Source organism: Pelodiscus sinensis, chromosome 15 (assembly GCF_052426305.1).
Source record: "Pelodiscus sinensis isolate ZL-2025 chromosome 15, ASM5242630v1, whole genome shotgun sequence".
Classification (NCBI taxonomy): Eukaryota; Metazoa; Chordata; order Testudines; family Trionychidae; genus Pelodiscus; species Pelodiscus sinensis.
In genome coordinates, this window is record NC_143066.1 from 24,077,724 (window position 1) to 24,101,062 (window position 23,339).

General features: G+C 48.6%; 1 protein-coding gene and 1 long non-coding RNA gene across 2 annotated transcripts in view; one reads left to right on the top strand and one right to left on the bottom strand.

Annotated features, from left to right (window-relative positions):
• DNAH3 (dynein axonemal heavy chain 3) overlaps positions 1-23,339 on the bottom strand; it is a 163,767-nt gene that overhangs the window by 40,015 nt on the left and 100,413 nt on the right. Inside the window, exons 33-36 of the mRNA XM_075899421.2 lie at positions 16,193-16,284; positions 8,283-8,502; positions 6,939-7,073; positions 297-408 (exon numbers count right to left, since the gene is read on the bottom strand). Of these exons, the coding sequence (XP_075755536.2) occupies positions 297-408; positions 6,939-7,073; positions 8,283-8,502; positions 16,193-16,284 (559 nt within the window). The remainder of the gene's footprint in view (positions 1-296; positions 409-6,938; positions 7,074-8,282; positions 8,503-16,192; positions 16,285-23,339) is intronic.
• Positions 1-23,339, top strand: part of LOC112545815 (uncharacterized) — a 37,432-nt gene that overhangs the window by 7,282 nt on the left and 6,811 nt on the right. The window contains exon 2 of the long non-coding RNA XR_003089351.3: positions 1,651-1,729. This is a non-coding gene — a long non-coding RNA (uncharacterized LOC112545815). The remainder of the gene's footprint in view (positions 1-1,650; positions 1,730-23,339) is intronic.

Here is a 23,339-nt window from a genome sequence, read left to right on the forward strand (position 1 = left end):
GCACCATACATTAAGAAATTTGTTTGATGTGATTACTGTTGCTAGTTTTGCATGACTATTGTGCACAAATATATTGCTTAAAAATATGTAACTGACTTGATTGCATAATCGTGATCAGTTTAACAATATTTCTGACAATCTAATTTTCCAATCTAATTCCTGCATATCCAAATTCTCTTCTATCCTACAACCCATTAACAGCACAATTAGCAACCTGAATTCATCTTTGTACATCAAACTAATTAATCATGGAATTAATTTTTATGAGAAATCTTTGGCAGGGTTTTTATTTTTACCTCTGTACAAATCACCAAGGGCTGCAGCTAGCACTTTGTAAGCACAAGTCTTTCCACCCAAAGCATCTCCAACAATCATGAATCCATGGCGCACCAGCATCATTTCATAAATCTATAGTGAGGACATGAGTTTTATAATTAAATATATTAAAGTATTGAATATGCTGTGTATGCAACTACATATTTATTTCCCTTGCACTCTACACTGTGTGAAGGAAAAGATCTAACTACACATACTGACATTCCTGCCCTTAAGAATTCCAAGATCAAATTCAGTTAAGTCCAAAACAGTGTAATTTACACTTCCTGCCTCTTCAGAATGCAAATTGCACCAATTTAGCCTTTGTCTTCATTAGAAATTTGCAACAGACTTAGCTAAACTAGTACAACTTTAAGTTTATTTCAGTTTAAGAGTACGTTTTTTCAGTTTAGCTTAAACCAATACCTAACTGATACAAGCTGCACCAAATAATTTTTACTTGTTTAACTCACTTGGCAGCAAATCAGGAAAGACAGCTAATGAAAGGGTGCAAGTGAGGCACATGTGAGTGCTGGTAATAACAATACCCACATTTCAACACACCTTCAAGGACAGTTAGTATAAGGGAGTTGCTCACGTAATGCAGTAACAAATGTTCTTCGAGATGTGTGTTCCCGTGGGTGCTCCACTCTGGGTGAAGGGTCACCACTGCCTTGCAAAGCAGTTTTCCCCTGTTGAGTCGCACATGCCCAGGAGGCGTCTCAAGCCCTTCCCGCATTCTGCAGTGCGCGGCTCAACCACCTCCCTTTCAGTTCCTCATCTTCACCCAAGTAATTTAGACTCCAAGCAGAGAGGAGGAAGGGTGGGTTGTGAAGCACCCACAGGGACACATATCTCGAAGAACATTTGTTACTGCACTAGGTGAGTAACTCCCTTTTTTCCCTTCGAGTAGTGCCCCCGTGGGTGCTCCACTCTAGGTACTAAAAAAGCAGTATTCAACATATGGCTGGAGGGAGCCGGAGTCAGTGTTTAGCGGCGGTAGAGAGCACAGCTGTTACAACTGCTGAGTCATCTTTTAAGTTGTGGTAGGATAGAATAATGTCTGGCAAAGGTATGGTCTGAAGACCATGTTGCTGCCCAGTAAATGTCTCTTAAGGGAACATTGTTCAAAAAGGCTGTAGAAGCAGCTGTAGCTCGAGTGGAATGCACTCATGGTGGGCATTGTAGTGGTTTATTGCCCAGGGTGTGACACTTGATTATGCATGTCGAGATCCATTTTGAGATTCGTTGTGATGATATGGGTGTTCCTTTGGAACGCTCAGCGATGAAGATAAAAAGTCTTTCGGATTTACAAAATGGTTTTGTTCTTTCCAGGAAGAAGGCCAGAGCCCTCCGAATGTCCAGAGTATGCAGGCTGGCGTCCTTCTGTGAAGCGTGCAGTTTTGGGGAAAAGGTAGGTAGTACGATCGGTTCATTGACATAGAATTCTGTACAGACCTTTGGCAGGAATGTCAGGTGAGGTCTAAGTATGACTCTGTCCTTCATGAAAACTGTGTAGGGGGTTCTGCCATTAATGCCCCGAGTTCACTCACCCTCCTGACCGATGTGACAGCTAACAGGAAACAGACTTTCATAAAAAGGGGAGTGGTACCGTAGCCAGTGGCTCGAAAGGAGGTCTGGTGAGGTGGTCCAGAACAAGGTTTAGGTCCCATAAGGGCCTTATAGGGCGGGTATACATTGTGGAGTCCCTTAAGGAATCTTTTAGTGATAGGATGGGCAAATATGGAGAAGCCATCCACCGAGGTATGGAATGCTGCTATTGCGGAAAGATGGACTCTTAAAGAAGAGATTGACAGTCCTGATACTTTAAGGTCTAGAATGTAGTCCAGGATGGTATTTAGTGGGGCGACACGGGGTTCTACTTTGGTCCGCTGGCACCAGTGGGAGAATTGTGACCATTTTTGCAGGTAAGTTTTGAGTGGATTGTCTCCTACTATGGAGGAGGATGTCCTTCACTTGCTGAGAACAGTGATTTTCTATCTCCGAGAACCAGAGAGAAGCCATGCCTGAAGATGTAGGGTATGGAGCTGTGGGTATAGTATTCTGCCATTGTCCTGAGACAGCAGATCTACATGGTGTGGTAGTGGATAAGGAGGCTGAACCGCTAGCCTGTGCATGTATGGGTACTAAGTTTGGCGGGACCATGATGGAGCAATCAGGATGACTAGGGCTCTGTCTCTGCAGATTTTGCGTAGGATTCTTGGGATGAGTGGTATGGGGGGAAGGCATAGTGTAGGGGGGCTGTCCATTTGATTAGAAAGGCATCCCCCAGAGAATGTTTGCCAAGTCCCACACGTGAGCAGAATTGGGGGCACTTAGTATTCTGTGTAGAGCAAAGAGGTCTATAGATGGCCATCCCCATTGCTGGAAGATTGAGTTTGTGACCGCCATGTGTAACTCCCACTCGTAGTCCAAGGTGAAGTTGCAGGTGAGGGAATCCGCTTTGGTGTTGTTCACCCCGGGCAGGTAGGATGCTATCAGGGTGACATGGTTGCGGATCTATGAGTTCCACAGGCGGATAGCTTCCGCTCAGAGGGAGTGGGAGCGGGCTCCGCCCTGTCTGTTTATGTAGAACATTGTGCAGATGTTGTCTGTTAGAATGCAGCCTGTCTGATTGGCGATGTCAGAGGCAAAGTGTGCACAGGCATTCCTTACTGCGCTGAATTCGAGGAGGTTGATGTGTAGTAGTGTCTCGGATGGGGACCACCTTCTCTGAACCCCTTGATCGTCCATATGTGCTCCCCAGACGAGGAGAGAAGAATCCGTGGTAATCTGTATAGTGGGTTCGATTTGTTGGAATGGAACCCTTGCCAGAAGGTTGCTCGGTATCGTCCACCATCATAGGGATGCAAAAACGTTTGGTACAATGGTCACCCTCTTGTTCCGGGGGTGTCGTGACGGGATGTAAACAGTTGCTATCCAAAATTGGAAACATCAAAAGTGTAGGCAAGTAAGATGGACAACATAGGTGGTGGAAGCCATGTGTCCCATTAGTCAGAGACAGGTAAGTACTGTGGTGGTGGGAGTTGTAAACATCACGCTTATAATTTCTTGTATAGTTATGAAATGTTGTTGAGGTAGGTATGCTCGAGCTGTGATTGAGTCCAGGTGTGCACCAATAAGCTGTATATCTTGAACTGGGTGCAACGTTGATTTGTTTTCGTTGACTAGAAGGCCTAGACGATTGAGGAGGGATGTGGTCGTACTTATCATGGAGGTGGTTTCGTCCAGTGTCGAGCCCTTTATAAGACAATCGTCTAGGTAGGGGAATATGATGACATTCTGTCATCTGAGGTATGCAGCCATGACTGCTAGTACCTTCGAAAATACTCTCGGAGCTGATGAGAGGCCGAAGGGGAGAACATTGTATTGGAAGTGTTCTGGGCCGAGCGTAAAACATAGATAGCGTCTGTGGGCAGGATGGATAGTTACATGGAAATATGCATTTTGCAGGTTGAGGGCTGTGAACCAGTCCCCTTGATCTAGCACAGGAATGATCATTGTAAGTGTGACCATCTTGAAACGTTGTTTCTTGAGAAACTTGTTCAGTTTGCGGAGGTCTAATATAGGCCTCCAACCCTGTTTTTTTCCCCTCGGTCAAGAAATAATTCAAGTAAAACCCTTTCCTGTGGAAGTCTTCTGGTACCCTTTCTATGGCTCTGATTGAAAGGAGTCGATTGTTTTAGTAGAGACTTGTTAAAGTGGTCTCTGAAAAGGTATGGGGTAGGGGGAAGGGTAGGTGTGGGAAGTGGTAATGGGATGGTGTAGCCTACTCGAATTATGTCTAGAACCCAGAGGTCCAATGTTATAGATTCCCATTGTGGAAGGAACGGCCGTAAACAGTGGGTAAAAAGGTGGCCATGTTGTGTTGTTGCTAGATCATGAGGGAGGTCTTGCAGACCCTTGACCACATCTTCAAATTTGCTGCTTGGAGGATTGAGCAGTTGGTGGGTGGCCCTGATTAGGGCGCCTCCTCTGAGGTCATTGTCTTGGCCTAGTGTCTTCATAGGGCCTCTGTGGACTAAGGACCGGCATCTATATGGGTCCCATTGATCCCAGGGCCCCTAATGTGGTGGGTAAGATGGCAGTGGGTAAGGCCAGGAGGGGTGCCATGGGTGCTTTGTTGTGGTCCAGCCTTAAAGTAGTAGGAGCGAGACCTCCTTGGCGATGTGTGCCGCGAAGAATATGTCATGTGCCGGTCATTGTCAGGTAAGGGAGCGTCTTGAAAGGAAACTGGAGATATAGACCTGGGTGGGAATGTCTTGCCAAGGATCTCCCAGGTGAGTAGTAAGTGGGAGGTAGGCATGAATGCTGCTGCCTGCTGTGAGTGTCAGACGCTGCCTGAGGCTGTTCTGTAGCAGCCTCATGAGGATGTTTCTCACTGTCTGTTGCTGGTACTGGTGGTGGTGTGGAGATCTGGGGTGCAGCTGTAGCTGGTGCCAGCTGAGATGTAGGGGATTTCTTGTGCTGCGGTGACAAGACTTGGAGGGGCACCGCCACTTTAAGTGGTGCCAGAGTTTTCAGCAGTGCCGGGGCTTGAAGCAGCACCGCGGTTTGAAGCGGTGCCGGCTTTTCTTGCCGCCCCGGGTGCTTGGAGCATTTCTGGGATGGCTCGGAGGCAGCGCGCACCGTTAGCGGTGTGGAATGCGAGGATCTTCCTGCTGCTTTATTAGCAGAGGTCCTCAGACTTTCATGCACCTCTCCCCGGCTTTTCAAGGAGGAGGAAGGTGGGAGAGAGCATGAAGGTGAGGCTCTCTGCCTTGTTACGGTTTTGGGTGGTGGTGGGAGGGGCGGGGGGTTCATGCTGCAGTTCCTCATGTTGCTTTGTAGGCTGTACAGCCTTTTCAAACAAAATCATCCTCAGGCGGAGCTCTCTATCCTGCCTAGCTCTCGCCATGAGGGAGGCACAGTGTGTGCAGCTGTGGGGTGAGAGAGTTTCCCCCAAGCAACGAATACATTTTGCATGGCTGTCAGAAGCCAGCATAGGCTTGCAGCACTGCTTTCACTTTTTAAAGCATGAGGAGGCAGACACACTCAGGGAGATTTTTCCTTCCTTAATCTGTTGTTATTCTCGTTGTTTTATTTATTTCTGGCTGTTGTTATGGTCATTTTCTTGTGTTTCGGTGATATATTTGTTTTCTTTAGCTCAGTGGTCCCCAACATGGTGCCCGCGGGCGCCATGGCGCCCGCGGGGGCATTTCAATGCACCCGCCAGGTGCTCGGGGCTGGCCTGGCCCCGGGCACATGGGCGCTTGCGGGGGGAGCGCCGGACGCGCGGCACTCGGCGGGAGGCGGCGGGGGGAGCGCCGGCCCCAGGCGCGCGGCGGGGGGAGCGCCGGTCCCGGGTGCGCGGCACTCGGCAGGAGGGGGGGGAGCGCCGGTCCTGGGCGCGCGGCACTCGGCGGGGGGGGAGGAGCAGGAGCGCCGGCTTCGGGCGCGCGGCACTCGGCGGGGGGGGGGGGGGAAGGAGCGCCGGCCTCGGGCGCGCGGGACTCGGCGGGAGGGAGGGGGTGGCGGGGAGCGCCGGCCCCGGGCGCGCGGCCCTTAGAGGGGGCCCTGCCCCCGGGAACGCAGCTATGGGGGGACCCCGCCCCCGGGCGCGCGGTAGGTGGGGCCCCGCCCCCGGGCGCGTGGATGGGGGGGCGCCCCCGGTCCCCGCCCCCTGGCGCCCGGCGGGCAAACGGCCACGCCCTGTGGCGCCCGACAACCTAAAAAGGTTGGGGACCACTGCTTTAGCTGAACAGTCGGGAGAGTCCTGGTGCATTGGGGCTCCAGTCTGAAGCAAGTTTCAGTCCCCGAAGGGAAATTTTGTTACTAGTTTTGTTCTTCTTATAAGTATTATTATTATTTTTGAAAGAGAAAGACACAAGGGAAACTAACTTGGAAGTATAACAGGGGAAAACTGTGGTAACCTAATTAATGGAAAAAGCAGTCTGAGAGAGAGCTCCTGCTCGCTCCGTCTGTTGATGAGGGTGGTTGAAGAGGAACTGAAAGGGAGAGGGTTGAGCTGCACGCTGCAGAAGGCGGGAAGGGCTCGAGCCGCCACCTGGGCATGCGCGGCTCAACAGGGGGAAACTGCTTTGCAAGGCTCCGGTCTGCAGCTCAGGGCGACCCTTCACCTAGAGTGAAGCACCCACAGGGACACTAGTTCAAAGAAGAACATTATTACCATTTTACAAAGGGGAAAACTGAGGCACGGAACAATGAACAGACTTACTGAAGATCACCCATTAGGCCAGGAGCAGGGCCAAGAACAGAACATAGATCTTATGAATCTCAGTCCAATGCTCTCACTGCTAAGGCACACTGCCTTCCTAACTAAACTTAATTTACTAGTTCCTATCATATGGCCTAAGGCATGGGTACAAATCTGTATCCTTGCCACAATGAAGGAGGCAATATCGATTGACTGACTGACTTACTGTGATAAAAGGGCGGAGGATTTTTTTTCTGGCTTACCCATATCTGTACATTCTGTGTTTTTCACTTTCTATAGATAAGCTGTCTGTAATACTCTGTTAGCTACTGATTCAGCCAAGTACCTTAATGTTTTATACATAAATTATCTTTTTTCAGATTTGACAAATATTTTCTTTAAATACCTGAATAATTTTTCCAATAAACCAAGGAACTGGTTGAAGATTCATTTTTGTAATATTTTCATCGAGTGCTTGAACAAACAGCTCGTAGTCTGGTTTAGGAAGAACCACTCCAGGAAATAGATCAGATATGATACCCTGTTAATGAAAAAACAAAACAAAATAGGACATTATTTAAGAGCAGATTTACAAAAACAAAGAGTGCTACAAAGTACATAGCAAATGACAGGAAATAGGATTTTCAGGGGGAGTGTATTCAGATAGGCTGAGTCCTAATATAAAGGAACTAATTGCACCCACATTTTCGGACCTGCAAAATTTACACAGAACCTCTGTAGTTGTGGCTTTAATTGTCTCATTTGTACCCACAATCAGATAAAGGTGAAAGCTTTCTGTTTTGCACCCACAACTGAGTATCTCAAATGATACAGGCATGAATTGCTCTTTCAAAAAGCAGTCTCGCCAATCTTCTGAAAATCTGCCTCTACATGTATTGGGGGAGAGGTGAGATTACATAAGTAACGGAGAGATATGTGTTCTGTTATTTCACAGCTGTGACTTCTGTCAAAGTCCAGATCTTAGGTATTTATAATTAATACAGATGGCATTGAAGTCTGATCCATTTAGAAGAAAGATAATGTAAGCAAAACATTAGTAATAACATCATGGTTTTCACTCTGACTTACAAACAATAAAAAATACTTTGCTTGTAATTTAACTTTCCCCACTCCTCCTTCACAATACAAAGCAAAGGCCAGGCCTACACTTAAAAGTTAGGCTGAAGTAGCTACATTTGTCAGGGATATGAAAAATCCACACCCTGTGTACCACAGCCATGCTGACCTAACCCCCAGTGTAGATAGTTAGGTGTAGATGCAGCTATAAAAAGGGTAAAATGCTTCCATTGACATAGTTACAATCCCTGAAGGAGGTGATGTTCCAACAGTGTTTTTAAAAAACCCTTCATTGGTACTATAGTCTGTCTGCACTACAGGGTTTAGCTGAAGTTACTTAGCAATGTCAGAATAGTCTCCAGACAACACATCCTTAGATAAAAAAATTAGCATAAGTTAATGGAGTTACAAGAGATCATGTCAATGGTGTGTATCACAAGGTAACTGAGAAAGCAACTCCTACCCCAGCTATACATTCATTTTTCAAAACAATACTAAGAGACAAATTGTGCATCCACCCAGTGACTTCAATGGTAATGATGAAAGAATTTGGCAAAATTATTGTAAATTAAAGCAATGATCTGTCTTCTAAGTTGATCATGGCCACCCCATTGATCTGTCTGTTCATCTGTCTAGGTTCTTAATATTTGAATGAATCTATCTGTTATCTTACCTGAAAGAGAGGAACATCTTGTGCCAAGAATTTGGCTAAGTTAATATCCAGCAATGCTCGAAGTAACAATACACTTTCATTTTCCTCTGGGTACTTTAATTTTAAGTTTCCTGCAGCTGTCAGGACAGATTTAACAGCACGCATTCCATAGTCATAGTGATGCTGAGATGATAACTGCTCAGAGCAAAGACGGTAAGTGGCAACAATTTTCTGGGCAAGACTGTGGATGGCATATAAAAATGAAAAAATAATGTCAAATATAATAAAATATTTTCATATTTAAAGCCCAGATCTTTGAAGTAAATGGAGCGATGTCAATTTACACCTGAGAACATGCCCCAAAAGGAACAGAAATCGAAATGACAGATTTCTCCATTGTTTGTGGCATTGCAAAACAATAACAGCTGAAAAGCAATTTCCCTGTTCACATGCCCCAACATACTCTGGCAGGATCAGTCCCACTCCTGGGCCCCCGACTCCTGCTCAGCACATTGTCCCATAATCTAAGAGTCACAGTACATGGCTGACTCACCTTGGTTTGGGGCCTGTCATCTCCTTGTAGTCTTTGCTACTCTTTTGGTTCCCCTGGTCTCCTTCTCAGGTGCCTGTCTCTTTCTCCAAACTCCTCCTTAGTTCTCCAAACTCTCTCACAGCTCTCCAGACTGCTTCTCAGTTCTCCACACTCCTTCTCTTTTCTCTCTCTCTCTCTCTCTCTCTCTCTCTCTCTCCTCACCCACAGGTTGGATTCTTAAATAGGCCTTCAGGCAGCCCTAGTTTCACCTGGGCCTTAATTGATTTTGTAGCCGCCATGTCCCAGCTGCCCCTAATTAGCCAGGATTGCGGACTCTCTCTGCAAGAGCTGCCTCTTTCCCCTTCCACCAAGCTCTTTAACCTGCTGTATCACCCCTGCTCTGTCACATAACCCCTTCCCCTGCTCAACACTATGGGGTTGGGCTACTTGGGACGGCAGGCAGTGCACCCTCAATAGGCCATCGGCGTTGCCGTGCTTGGCTCCGGCCCTATGTTTCATTTGGAAGTGGAATGGTTGCAGGGACAGGAACCACCATGTTACTCTTGCATTCCTGTCTTTATTCTGGTGCATCCATTGTTGGGGAGCATGATCTGTGTTGAGGGCGAACTGTCTTCTGAGCAGGTAGTATCGTAAGCTCTCCACGGCCCACTTTACTGCAAGGCACTCCTTCGCCACGATAGCATAGTTTCGTTCCCTTAGGAGGAGCTTCCGACTTAGGTATAGTACAGGATGCTCTTCTTCTCCGACCGTTTGGGACAATCCTGCACCTAATCCGACTTCCGAGGCGTCAGTCTGTAGTATGAACTCTCTCAAAATCTGGGGCTGAGAGCACTGGGTCACAGCACCGGGCTGATTTTAAGTCGTTGAATGCGTCATCTGCTGCTGGGGTCCGTTTCACCACATCCAGGCTCTCGTTAAGTCTGTTAGGGGACATGCCCTTGAAGCAAAATGGGGGATAAACCTCCGGTAATATTCCACTAGTCCCAAGAATGCCCGGACCTGTTTCTTACGTACAGGCCGGGGCCAGTTCTGTATTGCAGTCTCTTTATTCAACTGGGGTTTCACTAAGCCCCTCCCTACTATGTACCCCAGGTATTTGGCCTCTGCTAGTCCTATTGCACATTTTGCCAGGTTTGCGGTTAGGGCAGCTTCCCTTAAGGTGTCCAGTACAACCACTACTTTCTCTAAATGTGTGTCCCAGTCCGGGATGTGGATGATGACATCATCAAGATAAGCAGATGCATATGTATGGTGAGGGCACAGTAGCTTGTCCATAAGTCACTGGAAAGTTGCAGGGGCCCCATGTAATCCAAACGGGAGGACGGTGTACTGATATAGGCTCTCAGGGGTGGCAAAGGCTGTCTTCTCTCTGGCTTCCCTGGCCAACGGAATTTGCCAGTACCCCTTGGTCAGGTCAAGGGTGGTCAAAAACTGAGCCTTTCCCAGCTGATCAATGAGCTTATCTATTCGTGGCATAGGGTATGCATCAAACTTTGATATCTCATTCAACTTCCGGAAATCATTGCAAAAACGGAGGCTGCCATCAGGTTTAGGCATTAGGACAATGGGGCTGGATCATTGGCTGTGGGATTCCTCAAGGACACCTAGTTCTAGCATTTTCCTTACTTCTTTTTGTACCTCCTTTCGCTTTACTTCTGGGATTCGGTAGGGCCTGACATTCACTCTTATGCCTGGGTCCATGACAATGTGGTGCTCGACTTCAGTGGTCCGGCCAGGCTCTGTTGAGAACACATCTGAGTGTCGCTTCAGCACTGCAAGAACCTCTGCCCTTAGGCCCAGGGTTAATTCTGGGGAGATCCCCACCTGTCCCTGTTGGCTTTCATTCAATATTGTTGCCCCCGGGCGAACAGCTCCACCTCCCTGTCTCGCCATGGTTTGAGCAGGTTAACATGGTAGATTTGTTCCAGTTTCTGGTGACCCGGCTGCTGCACCTTATAATCTACCTCCCCTATGACCTCGACCACTTCGTAGGGTCCCTGCCACCTGGTAAGGAGCTTGCTCTCTGCTATCGGGACCAGCACCATTACCCGATTGCCCACCTGGAATTTCCGGACTGTTGCCTGACGGTTATAGTAGGTTTGCTGGGCTTTTTCTAGATACTCTCTTACAATGGGAGTTATCCACGCAATCCTGTCCTTCCTTCCTGTAGGACGTGCTCTACAATATTGCATCCGGGATTTGTCTGCTTCTCCCAGGTCTCTTTGGCAAGGTCTAGAAGGCCCCAGGGGTTTCACCCATATAGCAGTTCAAATGGGGAAAAACCCGTGGACGCTTGTGGTACTTCTCGGATGGCAAACATGAGGTATGGGAGTAGGTCATCCCAATCTTTCCCATCTCGACTCACTACCGTCCAGATCATGTCCTTGAGGGTGCAGTCGAACCACTTGATGAGGCCATCCCTCTGCGGATGATATATTGACGTCCTCAGAGCCCGTATGTGGAGCAGTATACACAGGTCCTTCATTAACTTAGACACAAAGGGAGTACCCTGATCGGTTAGGATCTCCTTGGGTATCCCCACCCTTGAGAAGATTTGAACTAACTCCCTTGCTATTGTCGTGGAATGGGTATTTCGCAGGGGTACTGCTTCAGGGTACCGGGTAGCCTAGTCCAGGACCACTAATATGTACCGGTGTCCTCGGGCTGACTTTTCTAATGGGCCCATTAGGTCCATAGCAATGTGTTCAAAAGGGACCTCAATAATAGGTAGAGGTATCAGTGGGGCTCTCAAGTACAGGTGGGGCCCATAAAGCTGGCATTCAGGGCAAGAGGCACAATATCGCCGAACCTCCATATATACCCCGGGCCAGTAGAACCTTTGTAAAATCTGATCTAGGGTCTTCTCAACTCCTAGATGACCCCCAAATAAATGACTATGCGCTAGGTCCAGCACGGCTTGCTGGTGATTCTGAGGCACCAAGAGCTGTTCCACTTCCTGTCCCGGGCCTGGTAACACTCGGTACAATAGATCCCTCTTAATAATATAATATGGTCTAGGGCCCTTGCACCTTCCTTCTACGGGGGTTCCATTTACTTCAATTACCTCGTTACAAATGTTTTGATATACCAGGTCTTTGGCCTGGTCCTGTCCAAAATTTTCAAGAGAAGGCCCTATCTGCCTGGGCTCTGGGGGTCCTTCGACCTCTTCCATACCAAGGGGCCCTGCTGAGCTAGGTCTAGCCTCAGGCTCATCTACCTCTCTCAGTGCTTCATTATCAGCGGGGTCTGTTTCCCCACTGGCCAGGGCCTTCCTTAGGTTCTGGGTCAGAATTCAAATACCCAGTTTCTTGGCCACCCTCCTTTCCTGCCTTGATTTCCGGGGTTCCCCAGGCTCAGAAAATAGGTCCTGGGAAAATTCGTGGAAGCTTGGGAGGTGGCTCTCTTCCCTGGATTTAGTGACCTGCTCCTACAACTGAGGGAAAGGAAGTCCCGCCCAATCACAACTGGGCATGGAAGCCTCGGAACTACACCCACTGTGACCCTTGTAACATTCCCCTGGATCTCTATTTGTACCGGGATAACAGGATAATAATTAAAATCTCCATGGACACAGGAGTTCCCGGTGCGCTTGGCATGGGTTGGCTGGTCTGGTTCCATCAGCTGCCCAGAGACCAACATGACGGCACTCCCTGAGTCCACCAAGGCCGTGGTTTCTACTCCATTCATCTTAACAGGTCGGGTGTACTTAATATGTTGGGTGTACCGATGGGAGGCCATTGCTATGCCTGCCAAATTTATGAGATTGCAGTGGTTTCCCAGGTCTCCTAGGTAACACTGCACGGGTTCTGTTATGTTTGGACAGTGTGCCACTACATGCCCAATCTCCTCTCATGCGTAGCATTGATACCCTGCACCATCCCCCTATTTCTTGGGCTACTGGGTTTTACCCTGACCTTCCTGACCCTGGTCCCCAAGTCCCTTCACGGCCTCTGGCCGCTCTTCTGTCTCCCTCTTCCTCAGCCAAGTCTGGGTTCAGAGCCACAGGCCTTTGGGGCTAGCCCAATTCTCTTGTCTCTCTGGACTTCTTTGCTGAGGGTTTGCAAGAGTCTTTTAGTTGTTAATTGTCTTTCCACGAGGTTTACTATGTTGTCATATCAGAAGGGTTCACTCTGGCTGACCCAGGCTCGCAGATCGGGTGGTAGGCCCCTCATAAACCAGTCCAGGATAATAATTTCCACCATCTTCTCCAGGTTGTAGGTCTCCGGCTGCAACCATTTTCAGGCCAAGTGGATCAGGTCAAACAGTTGTGCCCTTGATGCTCTGCCCTCTCCATATCGCCACTCATGGAACCTTTCAGCTCTGATAGCAATGGTTACTCCCGACCTGGCGAGGATCTCAGCCTTCAGCTGGGAATACTCAGTGGCGGCCTCCTCCAGCATGTTGAAATAGGCCTTCTGGGCCTCACCACACAGAAATGGGGCCAGGATGCTAGCCCACTGGGCTCAGGGCCAACCTTCCCGCAGGGCTGTCCTCTCAAAGGCTAGGAGTATGCCTCCACATTGTCCTCCTTTGTCATTTTCTGAAGAAAACTGCTGGCCTGCAAGGACCGTGCTCCATCTGAGCCATGCACCTGAGTGGTCAGACCCTTCATCTGCATTATTACCTCCTGCAAGGTGGCTCGATCCTGGGCAGCCTGGCTCATTAGCTGGTTAGTTTCCTGCTGTAGTCGTACTGACTCCTGCTGGGCAGCCACCTGAGCCTGGATAGCTTCTTGCTGTGCTGCAGTGGCTTGTATGAGGGCCTTTACGACATCCTCCATTTTGTTTTTTCTCCCATCTTACTAGGGTGGCCTAGTCTGTCTTGGGTGGATCCGCTGCAAGGTCTCACGGCAGCGAAACAATCCCACTCCAAGCACCACATGTGGCAGGGTCAGTCCCACTCCTGGGCCCCAGACTCCTGCTCAGCCCACTGTCCCATAATCTAAAAGTCACAGTACATGGCTGACTCACCTTGGTTTGGGGCCTGTCATCTCCTTGTAGTCTTTGCTGCTTTTTTGGTTCCCCTGGTCTCCTTCTCAGGTGCCTGTCTCTTTCTCCAAACTCCTCCTTAGTTCTCCAAACTCTCTCACAGCTCTCCAATTCCTTCTCAGTGCTCCACACTCTTTCACAGCTCTCCAAACTCCTCAACTCTCTCTCTCCTCACCCACAGAGAGGGTTCTGAAATAGGCCTCCAGGCAGCCCTAATTAGTTTTACCTGGGCCTTGATTTTCCAGCTGCCCTGTCTCAGCTGCCCCTAATTAGTCAGGATTGCGGACTCTCTCTGCAAGAGCTGCCTCTTTCCCCTTCCACCAAGCTCTACAACCTGCTGTATCACCCCTGCTCTGTCACAATACATAAAACTTCATTTGCACAGAGTGACAATTCACCTGTATGCCAAGTTCCAAAAGTTCTAGGCCCTGCTTACAGAGACTTAAGGAAGCCATAAGTAAAATATAACCTTGTGCTTGGCCTCCACCCAGGAGTACATTTCACCTATGGTAGTAAAGATACATATCCAAGATTTTTGACATGTAATAGCTACCTTGTTGTGTGCTTTTGTTGTTTTACAAACTTGAATTGAAGTTGCATGGCTAATACCTTGCAGCTCTTTTGAAATGCCTTATCAGGAAATACACATTAAGGTGTTCATTTTCAAAGCAATGGATGTAGATTTTCAGTAACTGGAACAGCTGCTTGGATAAATATTTACCCAATATTTGGAAAATTTAGTCCAAATTATTAGTAGAAACACCACAAACATATCCTGCATCTTCCACACAACTCACAGAAGGTATGTCTACACTGCAAAGTTAATTCGAAATTACAGCCATTATTTCGAATTAACTTTAATAGCGTCTATACATGTAAACCACTATTTAGAATTTAATTCGAAGTAGCAGAGCCCTTAATTCGAATTTGGTAAACCTATGAGGAGTAACGCCAAAGTCAAAAAAGCTATTTCGAATTAAGTGCTGTGTAGACACTTAATTCGACATAGGGGGCCTCCAGCCCTTCCCAGGGAGCCCTGGTGGCCACTCTGGCAACAACCAGGGAAACTTACTCTCCTCTACCCCAGCCCCGGAGCCATTAAAGGGGTAGACCCTGGCCACAGTGCCTGTGCCAGCTCCAAGCCTGCCAGCCCAGAGCCAGCAGTGGCCACTGGGGCCCCTGACCCAGTGGCCCCAAAATATGAGCCAGCAAGCCACTGGTAGCCAGTCCTCCACCGCTCCCCAGGAGCAGTCTGCCAGCTCCCAGGAGCCTGACAGGGGCTGGAGAAGATGGGCGCCATCCTGGTCCAGGGTGGAGATCATGGACCTTATTTAGGTTTGGGGGGGATGCCCCCAACATCCATGGTCTCTTTACTAGATGGAGGAACACGGCCGTCTATGGCAGGATAGCTGCCAACCTGGCCACCAAAGGCCACACGCAAACCCAGGAGCAGGTTAGCATGAAAGTCAAGTTGGTCCAGCAAGACCCGCAACCCTGAGCTTCCCCTCCCGCTTCTTTTCCTTGATTCCCTATTCCAGCTCCCTCTTCCCAGGTTTCCCCCGCCCCTCTCCCACCCTTTCTCTTCCCCTCTCCCACCTCCTTTTCCCAGTCTCCCCAGAGGTTCATCCCTCCCCCCCCCCCAGTTTTGTTCAATAAACCCAGTTTCTATTTTTGAACATATGTGTCTTTTATCTGACATCAGGAAGGGGGGCTGGGGAGGAGAAAGTGGAAGGACATAAGGGAGGAATGGGGCACGAGCCCCCCATGTGGAGGACCGGGGAGGCTCTGAGGGCTCTGAGGGGTGGACGCTCTCCCTCAGGCCCTCCTGGATCCTGACAGCCCCCCGATTGACCCCCTGGATGGCAGCCTGCAGCAAGTGCAGCCGGGCTGATTGCAAGGACCCCACAAGATGCACCAGCATGCCCAGGGGCAGCTCCGGCTCCATGTGGCCGAGTGCTGTGGGGTCCCGAGTTCGGGCACTCAGGGCACTCCAAGACAGGACTGCTTTGCTGTCCCTCATCAAGGTAGACAAGCAAGTGAAGAACACTGAGAACTGTCTGCCTGGGGTGGGGGTAGGGTCCCTTTAAGTATGGAGCTCAGTTAGCCTCAGGCAGCAGTCCCACACACTGATGCCCTTCCGGCACTGGTTCCGGCCAGCCTTAACTTGAGTTCAGGGTCCACTCAGTGTGGACATGCTATTTTGAATAGCAAAACGCTATTTTGAAATAGTTTTTGTGTATAGATGCGTTATTTCAAATTAGCTTAATTCGAATTAATTATTTCGAATTAAGTTAATTCGAAATAGCGCTGTAGTATAGACATACCCAGAGTGATTAGCTTCCTGAGGAATTTCAAAGCCCACTCTAAGTAGAAAATTGAATTTGACTTACCTTCTAGAGTCAAGAAATCCCATTGAATAAAGTGAAATTTCACCAATCAAAGCATAATCTGGAACCATCATGGCAACTGTTCGGAATAATGCCTATAGAAGAAAAATTTAACAGCTAAAAAAAAATCGCATACCCAAGAATAAAGAATAAAGCAATAACTTGAAGGAGTTTTATAGGTGTAGAATTACTCTGTAAGTTCACAGATATTTGTCTTCCATTCATATGACTTTAGGAATCAAACTGAAGACAGAGGAACTCCATCATAATTGTTATTCTTGATTATTTGCATTGTGTTACTGCCAAGAGGCTTCAACCAAGATTTTGTCTCCATTTTGCTAGGCACCCCACATACAGCAAGAGACATTCACTACTCTGAAAAATTTACAATCTAAATAGATAAGAAAAAGGAAGTATTATTACGCAATTTTACATATGGACACACGGAGAGACTATATGCTGTGTAGTTATATTATATTACTTGATCAAGGTCACACAGAGAAACCATGGCAAAGAGGGGAATTTAATTCAGAACCCCTTGGTCCTAGTTCAGTGCCAAAAATATTTTTCTCGTTGATTCAAGAACATTTGTCATACTTTAAGGCTGAGATTTGCACAGCTGTTTAGGGGATTTTAATTACAATTAATTTAATGGTAATTGGGCATCCAAATCCCTTAGGCAGTCAGTAGATTGCAACCTGAATTGTCATCATATTATATAATAGAAAGTTTTAAACAGGCAGTTTATCTGTGACAGGTAGAATGTGACCCTCAATGGATTTTCTAATTTTAACTAAACATTTCAAATATTAAATACTCTACAAATTTAATGAACTTCACAACTCTTTTATTCCCAAAACCCAAGTCCAAAGCTTTGCATCTATCCTGTAACAGCTGCCATCATTTGCACCTATAACAGACCAAAAAGCTACATTTTTGTGCTGTTTATGGTATTAGACATGCTTGTGATATATATTACAAGAATATGCAGTAAATTTGGGAACGACAGGCAGTCCCCGGGTTACATACAAGATAGGGACTGTAGATTTGTTCTTAAGTTGAATCTGTATGTAAGTCGGAACTGACATCCAGATTCAGACGCTGCTGAAACTGACCAGCGGCTGACTACAGGAAGCCCAAGGCAGAGTTGCTCTGCCCCGGGCTTCCTGAAATCAGCCGCTGATCAGTTTCAACAGGCTGAATCTGGACGCCAGTTCCAACTTACATACAGATTCAACTTAAGACCCCCAGGCGTCCCAAGTCAGCTGCTGCTGAAACTGATCAGCGGCTGATTCCAGGAAGCCCGGAGCAGAGCAACTCTGCCTCGGGCTTCCTGTAGTCAGCGCTGGTCAGTTTCAGCAGCGGCTGACTTGGGGACACCTGGGGCAGAGCAGCAGGGGTGCTGCTGGGTTGCTCCAGTAGCGCCGCTCCTTGGCGCTACTGGACCAACCCAGCAGCACCCCAGCTGCTCTGCCTCAGGCGTCCTGATTCAGCCGCTGCTGAAACTGACCAGCAGCGGCTGAATCAGGACGCCTGGGGCAGAGCAGCTGGGGTGCTGCCGGGTTGGTTCAGTAGCGCCCAGAGCAGCACTGCGGGACCAACCAGCAGCGCCCCAGCTGCTCTACCACAGGCGTCCGGAGAAAAGCCGGGTCTGTGGGGGCATACTAGCTGCGCCCCCCGCCCCCCCCAGCAGACCAGGGAGACGCGGGCGGCGGACCGAGACGCACCACGGTCCCGCCACCCGGGTCCTCCGCAGCTTTGCTACGCGTCTCCCTGGTCTGCTGGAGACCAGCAGACCAGGGAGACAGGGAGCAAAGCCTCTGAGGACGCCGGCAGCGGGACAGCCGTGGCACGTGTGGGCGCGTCTGGGCTGTCCGCTGCCCGCGTCCTCAGAGGCTTTGCTCCCCGTCTCCCTGGTCTGCTGGTCTCCAGCAGACCAGGGAGACGGGGAGCAAAGCCACGGAGCACGCAGGCAGTGGACAGCCCAGGCGCGCCGCGGCTGTCCCACTGCCAGCGTCCTCAGAGGCTTTGCTCCCCATCTCCCTGGTCTGCTGGAGACCAGCAGACCAGGGAGACGCAGAGCAAACCCCGTTCGACATAAGTCGGATCCGCGTAACTCGGGGACTGCCTGTATATTGTATTATGTTCGGTTTATTAACACTGTGGGCAGTGAACAATGCAACTCTAAGTGCGGAGAGTTACTAGGCAGCGTTTACTATATCCCTGAGATTGTAAAAGCTCCAGAGATACACCACTCCCTGCAGTGTTTGCATACACTGGTTTAAGGCAGTCTCAGAGAAGCAAGGACAGAAAAGGCTGAGTTTAAACAGACTCAGGCTCTTTCTTTTGCTTCAGCAAACAGACAAGACCATTGATCCTGGGGTGGGGTGGGGGCTAACCCTTGCTGTAGTTTTGGAAGGCTTTTAGCTTAGCAGGGCCCCATAAATAGACAGGCGATGTTCTACAAAAGTTTATTGTTTTTTACATGTTGCCTCTGTATGCACTGTATCCTGAATAATGTACTGCTGAGAAAGAGCAGTGTAATGACATGTTACTGCTGGTATGTATTGTTCATAGCTCTTGGGAGAGAAAACAAGCATAGGTGCTGGTCTCGCTGGGAATATCACAGTGAACTCTAGTGAGCTATAACCTAAAAAGGAGAAGGAAATAGCATGCAGGTCCCTACCCAGAGCGAGATGATGGCTAGAACCCTGCTCAGATACAAAATTTATATCCGCATCTACATCGGTATATGCAAAAATGATATGATGATATCCACACTGACATCTGCAGGTGAGGAAATTACTCACCTTCAGTGTTCCCTCTAAACTGCGCTGTGGCACAGTTTCACAGATGATTAATCAGCCCTGCCCAATCAAAGGCTCAGGGTTCCCTGCATGGAGATGCAACAGCATGTCACGGCTCTGAGTCAATAGATCATTGTGTTTGGGGAGGGAATAGAGTGGCCGGGAAAACATAGAATCATAGAGCTGGAAGAAACCTAAGGAGGTCATCAAGTCCCGCTCCCTTCCCAAAGCAGGACCAACCCTAACTAAATCATCCCAGCCAGGGCTTCGTCAAGCCGAGACTTAAAAACCTCTAGAGATGGAGATTCCACCACCTCCCTAAGTAATCCATTCCAGTACTTCACCACTCTCCTAATGAAATAATTGTTCCTAATATCCAACCTACACCCCCCCACAATGTAACTTGAGACCATTGCTCCTTGTTCCACCATCCATCACTACTGAGAACAGCCTCTCTCCATCTTCTTTGGAACCTCACTTCAGGAAGTTGAAGGCTGCTATCAAATCCCCCCTTACTCTTCTCTTCAGCAGACTATATAAGTCCAAATCCCTCAGCCTCTCCTCGTAGGTTAAGGGCTCCAGTCTCCTAATAATTTTGGTTGCCCTCTGCTGGACCCTCTCCAATGCGTCCACATCCTTTTTGTAGTGGGGGCCCCAGAAATGGATGCAATACTCCAGATGTGGCCTCACCAGTGCTGAATAAAGGGGAATAATCACTTCTCTAGATCTTTTGGAAATGCTCCTCTTAATCAGAGCTGGCAAATCAAGCACACGCTTAGGGCAGCACATTTCCAGGGGTGGCATTTCCAGGTAGGCACCAGCGCAGCGCTGGCACCATGCGTGTCTGAAGCCTGCTGGGTGGCCCTGTCTCCTGCTCCTCCTCGGCCACTACCTCCTCCAAGAGTCTCTCCAAGCAGAGGCTCCACCAGACCCTCAGCCTGGACCCGGCCATCATCGGCAGCTGCAGCCGAGAGGAAGGGGACGGCCCAGCCAGGACGCCCTGGGCCAGAGCAGTCGGCAGTCCCTTGGCAGAAAGCCTTGCCGCCTTCTCCTCCTGAGCCCTTCTGCACCCGGGGGGCAGCACACTCTGCAGCTCGCTCTCCACTCCCAGCACCCCGCTGGAGAAGTCCCCCTCGGGCAGCTTCCATTTCGTGTATGAGTCGAGCCCGCAGGGCAAGAGGAACACAGACTGGGAGCTGCCCTTCCTGGCGCATACGCCCTCCAACTCTGCTCTCAGTGCCCCCAGCGGCGGCACCAACAGCCTCTTTTCCTTCCCCAGAAAGTGGCTTCAGCAGAGGAAAGGCCAGCAGGTGCCCAGCAGCCAGCAGGTGCCTCCGCCTACATGGTGTGGAAATCCCAGGTAGGACGTCCCCTTCCCGCCCAGGCTAGCCGCTGTGCCGAGAGGTAGCAGGATGGACCCTCCCCATGAGCTTGGGCATTCTGAGAACCCCCAACTTCCTCAGATCCCTTCTGCCTGAGGACAGGCTGCGGGGGTCTTGCGGGGGCAGGTCTCCCTTTGCCCCAGGGGCTGTGCTGCTCCTTCTTATTGGGAGAAGCTCTCTGCTCCTCTCCCTCTTCACAGGGTGCTGAGCTAGCCCAGAGCTCCGTGTTTGCGTTGTTCAGATTTGGGGGGGCATTTGGCTCCCGTTGTGGCTGTTGTTAGAGGTTGAAGGGGGAATTAATTGGGTGAATGAGGAGACTGTGGTCTCCCAGGTTGGAGTCTGTAGCAGGTTCCCTTCTTGATCCATCATTAAGGCTAGGAGAGCACTTGACAGGTATGGCCAACAGAGTGCATCTTGAGCACTCAAGGAGAGTTGTCAGTGGCTGTATGCTACGTTTTCAGCCTTGGCTGAGTCCAGAAAAGATTGAGGGTAGCACATATGCGTCTTGCTGTGTGTTCCTTCAGAACTGAGCTATGTGCTCAGTCACAACCTTTGAAGTCTGTGCCTAGTATATTTCTCTAGTTCATATTTGTAACAGAGCCAAATAAGGAGCCAGCATGCATACGCGCACACGCACACATGCACACAGAATATTAACTGTTCTATACTCTTCAAAGAACCACACATGCTGTTTCATAGATATTTCTTTAAAGAATTAAACTTCGTTGATCTGGATTGTTGGCAGGGTAAACTTTTGTGTTTGATGTCTCTAAGCTTCATCCCATATATAGTTGTATTGGGCACATACAACTCTCCCCTCCCACTGTACCACCTCATAAATTTGAATATATAATGGCTACTAACAAGATGGACACACAAAAATAATGTGCACAGGCAGTGATCTCAGTTTATTCGATAACATAGATGTGTTAGAGCCACATAAGGAGCCACTGCATTCCAACACAAATATAGTTTAACAATACATATATTTATTGATTTAGTTTAGATGTCTTATGTGCTATAGTTATCATAATTGGTTGACAAGTATGTTAAAACAGTGTGGGTACGTCTACACTATCCCCCTAGTTCAAACTAGGGAGGCTAATGAGGGCAACTAAAATTGCTAATGAAGTGCAGATTTGAAATATCCCGCGCTTGATGAGCATAATCCCGGCCGGTCGCCATTTTGGAAACTGACTAGCCCGAAGTAACTGCCCGCGTCTACACGCGGCAGAGAAGCAGGATTCCAAGATAAACCCCTTAGTTCGAATTAACTGTTACTCCTCGTGGAATGCTTAGGATTCTTCCGTCTCAAGTGGCAAGACTCTGCACTTGTCCTTGTTGAACCTCATCAGATTTCTTTTGGCCCAATCCTCTAATCTGTCTAGGTCACTCTGGACCCTATCCCTGCCCTCCATCATATTTATCTCTCCCCCTTGATTAGTGTCAGTCACAAACTTGCTGAGGGTGCAATCTATCCCCTCATCCTGGTCATTAATGAAGATGTTGAACAAAAGTGGCCCTAGAACCAATCCTTGGGGCACTCCACTTGAAATCGACTGCCAACCAGACACCGAGCCATTGATCACTATCTGTTGGGCCCGACAATCTAGCCAGCTTTCTATCCATCTTGCAGTTCATTTATCCAATCCATATTTCCTTAACTTTGCTGGCAGGCATATTGTGGGAGATGGTATCAAAAGCTTTGCTAAAGTCAAGATATATCACATCCACAGACTTTCCCATATCCACAGAGCCAGTTACCGCATCATAGAAGCTAATCAGATTGGTCAGGCATGACTTGCCCTTGCTGAATCCATGTTGACTATTCCTGATCAGATTCCCCTCTTCCAAGTGTTTCAAAATGGATTCCTTGAGACTTCCCTCCATGACTTTTCCGGGGACTGCGGTAAGGCTAACTGGTCTGTAGTTCCCTGGATTGTCCTTCTTCCCTTTTTTGAAGATGGGCACTACATTTGATGTTTTCCAATCATCTGGGATCTCTCCTGATCTACACGAGTTTTCAAAGATAATAGCCAAAGCTCTGCAATGACATCTGCCAATTCCCTCAATACCGTAGGATGCATTAAATCCAGACCCATGGGTTTGTGTATGTCTAGCTTTTCTAAATAGTTCTTAACCTGTTCTTTCTCCACTGAGGGCTGCCCACCTCCTTCCCATACTGCTTTGCCTAGTGCAGTAGTCTGGGAGCTGACCTTGTCTGTGAAGACAGAGACAAAAAAAAGCATTGACTACTTCAGCTTTTCCCACATCATCGGTCACTAGGTTACCTCCCTCATCCAGTAAGGGCCCCACACCCTCTCTGATCACCCTCTTATTGGCTAACATGCCTGTAGAAACCTTTCTTGTTACCTTTCACATCTCTTGCTATCTGCAATTCCAATTGTGCTTTTGCCTTCCTGATTACTCCCCTGCATTCTCAAGCAATACATTTATACTTCTCCTTAGTCGTCTGTCCAAGTTTCCACTTCTTATAAGCTTCCTTTTTGTGTTTAAGCTCACCAACGATTTCCCCGGTAAGCCAATCTGGTCACCTACCATATTTGCTTTTCTTACTGTGCACCAGGATGGTTTGTTCCTGTGCCGTCAATAAGACTTCTTCAAAATACAGCCAGCTCTCCTGGTTCCTTTCCCCTTCATATTATCATCCCAGGGGATTCTGCCCATTAGTTCTCTGAGGGAGTCAAAGTCTGCTTTTCTGAAGTCCAGGGTGTGTATTTTGCTGCTCTTCTTTCTTCCTTTGTTCAGGATCCTTAAATCTACCATCTCATGATCACTGTTTCCCTAGTTCCCACACACATCTACTTTCCCAACTAGTTCCTCCCTGTTTGTGAGCAGCAGGTCAAGCTGTGCATGACCCCCGGTCAGAGACATTCACAGAGAAACCACGTCTGTTGGGCCCAGGAGGGGGCTATGAGTATTACTGTTACCCCGTCTCTG